This window comes from Branchiostoma lanceolatum, chromosome 1, assembly GCF_035083965.1.
Source record: "Branchiostoma lanceolatum isolate klBraLanc5 chromosome 1, klBraLanc5.hap2, whole genome shotgun sequence".
NCBI classification, from domain to species: domain Eukaryota; kingdom Metazoa; phylum Chordata; class Leptocardii; order Amphioxiformes; family Branchiostomatidae; genus Branchiostoma; species Branchiostoma lanceolatum.
Genome location: NC_089722.1, coordinates 41,381,697 through 41,389,199, shown reverse-complemented (window position 1 = coordinate 41,389,199; position 7,503 = coordinate 41,381,697). Strand labels below are relative to the sequence as shown.

Below are 7,503 nucleotides of genomic sequence, written 5' to 3'. Positions count from 1 at the left end.
TTGGTCCGGTTCTTGAGATCTCTGTCCTTCTCAAGTCTCCTTCTGATAATCTCAAGTGTTTCTGGGATGGGGGTGTTCGTAAAGAGAGACACCACATCGTGTGACAAGAACATGTCACCTTCCTCTAACAAAATAGTGGACATTTCCTCCGCTAGATGCTTCGAGTTCTTTATGTGGTGTCTGGACTTTCCTACCAACGGAGCCAACAGGTCTGCTAGTGCTCTTGACGTATTATACCCTATGGAACCGGTGTAGTCAACTATGGGACGTAAGGGGTTGCCTTGTTTATGTATTTTGGGAGTACAGTACATTCTGGGTACATTTTCAGCTGTTGGATACAAATGTTTTTTCTGTTCTTCTGTAATCTTGCCTTCTTTCAAGAGTCGAGTCAAAATTGCCACGAGTTGTCTTTTATACTTCTGTGTGGGGTCCTTAGATAGATAATTGCCAGACACAACTGCATCATTGACTGGGAGGGGGCCAAGGTCATCGACAGAGAGGACAACAGACGCACCCGGTGGATTAAGGAGGCGGTCTGGATAAGGAAGACAGCACCGGTGATGAACCGAGACGAGGGGGCATACAAACTCAGCCGCATTTGGGACAGTGTTCTCACCGCAAAAGCGCCACCTACATCGGCTACTTATAGCGGTGAGAAACAGCACTCCAGTCAGAAGCTCTGAAGAAGGTGTCTGATAGACATCGAAACGTTAGCAGGTGAGAACTGTACCTGGTTGTGTACAAAGAACCTCCTATATCCTATATTCTACCAACCTGATGAAATTATTTTCGGAAAAAAGCTATTTCTGCCACCGAAAATTCAACACCATAGCATGTCGATAACAAAAGAAAGATTTCTTAATGACAAAAAAAAATCCAAAAGTGCTGCTTCAGTTCCAAGGTCAGTAACCAGCAGGCCAAAAACCAACGTTAACCATCTGACACTTGCCCCATGTCGTGACCTGTGACCTAGAGATAGTAGAGGCGGTCGGCCAGGTTTATGGACGGCGCGGTGTGGATGCTTTGTCCCACCAGGAAGGCCAGCTTGTGGGCGTACTGGCACGGGGCGGGGACTCGGATGGTGCCCTGGAATACAAAAATTAAACGAGATCACACACCAGGGGACCCAAAATTACAATTATCCTTGACTTTCATCTTCCCAACAACTACCCACACTCCAAATATCATCACAATACAGCATGTAGTTCCTAAGGTTGTGCTAACTACGAAAATACGGAAACACAGATGCACACACACACACACACACACATACACACAAAATAATATCTCATTTTTCATGAAGATAACAATATGAGCAAAGGATATAGAACATGGCAGACTTCACCCTTTACCAATTGTAACCTTGCAGTCCCGCAGAAAAAAAAGTCTGAAACAAAATCGGCCCAGCAGTTCTAAAACAGCCACAAGGGGACCCAAACCTACACTATTTATTTTCTGCAACTTCCGCTTAAAATTATGACCACAGCGTGTCCAGAATACCAGATATCATAACCTAAAGTGCAGCTGTAGTGCCTTAGAAAGGCAGGGCCAAAATCGAACTTGACCTTAGTTTTCTCGACCGCTACTTATAGATCTATTTACAGCTTCTCAAGCTATGCTGTTCACACACAAACACCCTGGGGCCAAATAAAAAAAAGGATCACTGTGAAACTCATGGGATTTCAAGATAGCCCCGAATAACTTGGTGAGGTTTTGCTAATAATTCTTACCGGCCAGTTGTAGTAGAGGTGGCAGAGTTTGTAGGTGAGCCTCTGCATGTGGTCAGGGTTGAGGCCGGAGGTGTCCGACACCACGTTGTAGTGGCAGGGGGTCACCGTGCCCTGGCGAACCGATCCCGACACCAGGAAGAAGTCATACCTGAGAGAAACAGAACATATTCACGGATAGAAATACTTTTTTCAGAATACCTTCACTGATGCAACAGGCAACTTTAAAAAAATCACCTGCAAGACAACTCACGTTTGTCGATCATTTACTTTGTGTTCCAGTCGATAAAAAAACTTTGAAAATGTTGTATTCTTGAATTTTTGAAATTGTTAGACATTAGCAACACTTCAACTGGCGTGTATGTATAAGTTGCCATGAATTGTACCTGTTACGCGCAATAAAATATTTCCTCTTCTGAAGTACCACTTTAGATCATGTTATTTGCTGTACATGAATCATGATACTCTACATGGAGAATGCAAGGTATTTCTAGGCCACTAATGGCCGCATGTTGTTTCATGTGTATTCATGTTCTGGTCCCTTTTTGCGTTTTAGTAAATCGTACCTCAAACGTTTTCGTTAATGTAAAGATTAATTTTCTTTTCTTAGTGGTAACTTAATCATTTTGGTAGGAATAACACTTAGCGTTTAGTAACCGTATAAGTACAGACTTGAGTTAAGTGTAAGTCTACCAGGTACACAGGATATGTACATTGTTATTTTGGATAATTATTTACCGAAATGATTTTTTTTAGTTCTGCGAAGACCTAGGTTGTAGCTGCTTGTTTGTTTGTTTGTTTGTTTGCTTGTGAACACTTACCACTGTGGTTTGGTGACCTCTGTGTCCACCACGGTTCCAGGCATGGGGTTCTGCAGTCCGCCCTGGCCCTCCGCGAAGAACTTGGCGTTGATGCGCTTATTCACCACGATCCACGCGACCTTCGGACTACAGGTGCGGGGAGACATTTGTACTTATTAACAATGAAATCAAGTCATTACACTGGGTCAGCCTAGGCAGCTCTCGCAGGTAACGGCTGACTCACAAAATACAGACGAACATAAAAGTTGTATATATACATAACTTGTAGTCGGCGCCGAGGTTCTTGAACATGTCGAGAGCCTGCGGGATCTCGTGCTGAACGGGGATCTCTCAGTTACCAACTTATTAGAAACAAGAGCTCAACCTTGGGGCTGCTACGAGTTAAGCCACAGGAACATTCCTAAAATGTCTCCGTAATAGAAACACTCGAGTGTCCCTGTGGTGTAGTGGTCTGTGCTTCTGGTACTTGCCACATCTGGTTCAAATTACTTGAATCAGAAGGCCCGGGTTCAAGCCCCGGGTTAGGACACTCCTTGACAAGAGGCGCATTGAGTCATACCAAAGACTTTATAAAATGGCCATGGTACATACTTCTGAAACAGTATGGAAGTTAAACACACTCCACTGCCAGTGGACTAGCCCCCTGTTGCAGTGATTGCACCACAGTGTGGCCCAGGGCTATGAAACGGGGATGGGCACCGCCCTAAACACCTTATGGTGTGGGAGGATTTTAACTATCTTTTAACTAATAGAAACACTCACTTGTAGTCGGCGCCGAGGTTCTTGAACGTGTCGAGCACCTGTGGAATCTCGTGCTCCAACACCGCGGCAAGCTGGCCGTCGCCCACTCCGTCCCGGAAGAAGATCACGCGGTCAGGGAGGTTCATGTTCAGCTCGTTATACTTCTTAAGGGCAGCTGTGGGAAGGGATGGAGCAATATAGATTATGTTTCCGGTCATAGTTTTCTCAGGTTATTAGAATTCCTTCTCTGTGCAAAATATACTTGTCCTACATCATGGTTACCTACTGGAGTGCTGCTTCTCATCGTAACTAGCCGCAGTAACGAGTATAAACATTAGCTCCAAGCACTAACAACAAGAACAATAATGACTGGGCTTTGAACCCATGACTGTTTCACTCACTCACTCACTTACTCACTCGCTCGCTCACTCACTCACTCACTCACTCACTCACTCACTCACTCACTCACTCACCCTGCATGCAGACATTCAGCCCATCGACGAGCTCCCGTCCAGAGTGCTAGAAAGTGCACCGTGAGCACCAGCGTGTCAGCGAGTTGTTCTTGAAATAGTTCAGTTGACTGACCAGGTTCTGAACCCACAACCTCCTGTACAACCTAACAACTACACCATAGCCCGGGCTTCGAACCCTTGACCCCCTGTGCCACCCACTCACCCTGCAGGCAGACCTTTAGCCCGTCGACGAGCTCCTGCCCGGAGTGCTGGAAGGTGCATCGCGAGTACCAGCGCGTCAGCGAGTTGTTCATGGAGGCGACCACCCCGGCGACCGACTTTCCCTTGGTTAGGGAGTCAGGGTAACAGTCGATGCCCACCACCATGATGTTCTTCATCTGCAGACGAGACAACGGGAGGAAATACAGTCAGACCTGTACTTTGGCTAAAACAAATTGTTTCCTTTGAGCGAATACGTCGACGAAGATTAGACACCCATCTGATACGATACGCAAGCAACAGTTACTCAAGATATACAAGAACTGGTAACAGTTACTCAAGCAACAGTCGATGCTCACCACCATCAACTTCTTTATTTGCGAACAAAACAATGGGTGGAAATAACCTAACCAAAAGATTTCTAGATGCACAGGGAAAATTTCGGATGCACAACGTCAAGTGGAATTTCAGCAATACCTAATTACAAATGCAGATAGAACGTACCGGGATCTCCACTGCCCATATCTCCCCTCCCATTTTACAGTTCATCTGCAACCCGATCTTGGTGCACACCGACATCAACATCTGCTTTTTGCTCAGCGTGCGGCTGACGATGACCTGGCTCGGGACGGGGCGGTCCACGCAGCAGAACGTCTTAATGGCGTCGTAACGGTCCTTTCGATTGTTTGGAACTATGCACACAACCTACGAAAAACAGACAAACAAAAAACAAGATCCCTACTGTATCATTTGACCATGAATTATATAAATGGGACACTGATTTGCATGATTTCTAATGATGTCTAATGAAGTATGAAATTACTGTCATTTACCACAATGGCATTTTCTCATGGATTATGCAAATGAGGTCTTCATTTGCATAATCTCAATCATCTGGTACCAGAGTATCAGGTACCAGAGTATGCCCTTAGAAATAGCCTCCGGCTAGTTGGCCAACCCTGGCATATGTAACTACATATTGATACAATAGATAAATAGAAAATAAATAAAAAAGTAAAGTATTCCTGCATGACTCACCATCTGTGTGTTGTCGTTCATCTGTTCCCTCATGGTATGCAAGTAGCTGTCAGTACGATCATCAGACAACTCACACCTGAACAGGAACATGGGGTAATGTCTGGACGTTAAAAAGACATTTTCGGACATAATTAAATATTTATTTATTCATTCATTCATTCAGATTTACTACATTTGTGGAATGATCGACATAACAGGTGACTATCAACTTTTGAAGATGTCAACCCAGACCAGACTGTAAGGTTTGGACCATCGTACACCGGGGCATGCCCCTACTCTTTTTCAGAATACATAATTGAATTTGTATAATTTCAAAATTATTATAATTATAATTAAATTATAATTAAATTATAATTTCAAAACTGGGTTGTTTACACATCAACACTCTTAACAGTTTAAGAGCTGATTTTGATAGAGAGCCTGAGTATCAGTATTTGTATAGTCAGTATAACCGCCCTGCATATTAGTTGCTAGTTGGTCCTTATGTAGAAGCGTTCACTAGTACAGGTTTAATTTTACTCTTGATGTAAAGTAGAAGACTTTACATGGCAGGGTAATTTTTGTTGATGCTTATGACAATACAAAATAATCTAGGGGACGCTGAAAAGTGGCCACAATGGCCAGGTGGTCCTTATGCAGAGGTGAACAGTAGTACAAAATTGACCATAAATCGTGTAGAGGCGGTCACTAGTGCAGGTTTAATTTTGCTCTTGGTGTGAAGTAAAAGGCCTTACATAACGGGTTTGTTGATGCTCATGCCCATGGGGCCTCCGACCTTTTCCAGGGTCTGAAGGAAGTTCTGGGCCAGAGAAGAGTCGCGGGCTGTGAAGACGAGGAGCCAGGTCTCCAAGGGCACGCACGAGATGAGCTGTTGTCCTCGCATCTCTCGAGACCAATCTGCATCCTGTTGCTTGTAGCTGAACTGAAAACGATACCAAAAACGAAGTTTCGTCAATTTTTGTCTGATTTTTGCTCCTTTTGAGCCCAAGGAGAGGAGCCAGTTCTCCACGGGCACGCATGATATCAGATGTTGTCCTCGCATCTCTCGAGACCAATCTGCATCCTGGGGCTTGTAGCTGTACTGAAAACGATAAGAAAATCAGAGTTTCGTCAATTTTTGGCTTATTTTTACTCCGTTTAGGCTAAAGGAGAGGAGCCATCTCTGCATGGGCACGCACGATATTAGCTGTTGTCCTCGCATCTCTCGAGACCAATCCGCATCCTGGGGCTTGTAGCTGAACTGAAAACGATATCAGAAACTAAATGTCGTCAAATTTTGTCTTTGCTCTTTTGGTCAATTTTGACCGGGGAAGCGAGGAGCAAGTTTTGCATTCTGCTGCTGTCCTCTCTAATGACGAGCTGCTGTCCTCGTATCTCTCGAGACCACACCGCATCCTGGGGCTTGTAGCTGAAATGGAAACGACAACAAAAACAACATTTCGTCAATTTTTTTTCTCATTTTGAGCCAAAGGAAAGGAGCCAGTTCTGCATGCATGGGCACGCATGAGATCAGCTGTTGTCCTCGCATCTCGCGAGACCAATCCGCATCCTGGGGCTAACTAGCTGAACAGGAAATGGACAACAAAATAACAATCAACTTTTGTCTACTTTTTGCTTTTGCTCATTTTGAGCCAGGAAAGAAGAGACAGTTCTGCATATGGGCACGCAATAGACCAGCTGCTTTCCTCGGCTCTCACGAGACCAAGGTGGTTTACCGGGTATGCAATACAAAGTTTAACAAACAAACAAACAAACAAACAAACAAACAACCAAACAAACAAACATACGAACAAAGTACTTACTGATGTACTGCGCTGCGAGATTTTCTCCGGCGGCATGACGCGCCCCTCCAGCTTCAGTAGAGTCTTGTCGTAAGACAGGCCCCAGCCCTTCATGTCCTTCTGTACCTTCTCGTTCCTGCGGGGGTGGGGAAAGAAATATTTTGTTCATTTATTGAGATTTAACACATTTGTGGAAGGTGACTATCGCCATTTCAATATGTCAACCAGGACCAGACTGTAAGGTTTGATCCACTCACCCCGGGAAGGACCCCTACTCTTTTCGTGTTTGGTGGGTTCTTTTACGTTCTTGAGGTATGGCTCTCCCCAAACACGGCTCCAAAGGACGTCCCTAACTGAAGCTTGCTGCTTGGTACTCATTTTCATCTTTGTGAAATAAGGAAAGTCGTGTAAGGGCACAACGTCCAATGGACAAATCGGGGGGCCCCGGGATCGAACCCAAGATCTTTGGGTTCTGGGGTTAACACCATACCACTGCCTAACTGCGACGCCACAAATGAGCCCTGATGCTATTGTTGTGATGGCTGCAGACCGTCGTTCGTGGATGGAACTTGTGATTGACTGCTCAGCAGCCGACTGACTGACTGGGTGTAAATATACTCAAGTAATGAAGCGTAATGAAGGGGGATGTAGATTCACTATTGGGACCACATTCTAACCATTGCAGGAGTGCATGTTTGGGTCAAAATAGAAATACAAATTATGG

General features: G+C 44.8%; 1 protein-coding gene across 1 annotated transcript in view; it reads right to left on the bottom strand.

Moving 5' to 3' along the window:
• Positions 1-801: 801 nt before the first annotated feature.
• Positions 802-7,503, bottom strand: part of LOC136423458 (piwi-like protein 1) — a 12,634-nt gene continuing 5,932 nt past the window's right edge. Inside the window, exons 8-16 of the mRNA XM_066411607.1 lie at positions 6,801-6,915; positions 5,733-5,920; positions 4,999-5,074; positions 4,465-4,665; positions 3,965-4,139; positions 3,311-3,464; positions 2,549-2,674; positions 1,731-1,878; positions 802-1,086 (exon numbers count right to left, since the gene is read on the bottom strand). Of these exons, the coding sequence (XP_066267704.1) occupies positions 970-1,086; positions 1,731-1,878; positions 2,549-2,674; positions 3,311-3,464; positions 3,965-4,139; positions 4,465-4,665; positions 4,999-5,074; positions 5,733-5,920; positions 6,801-6,915 (1,300 nt within the window). The 3' untranslated portion in view covers positions 802-969. The remainder of the gene's footprint in view (positions 1,087-1,730; positions 1,879-2,548; positions 2,675-3,310; positions 3,465-3,964; positions 4,140-4,464; positions 4,666-4,998; positions 5,075-5,732; positions 5,921-6,800; positions 6,916-7,503) is intronic.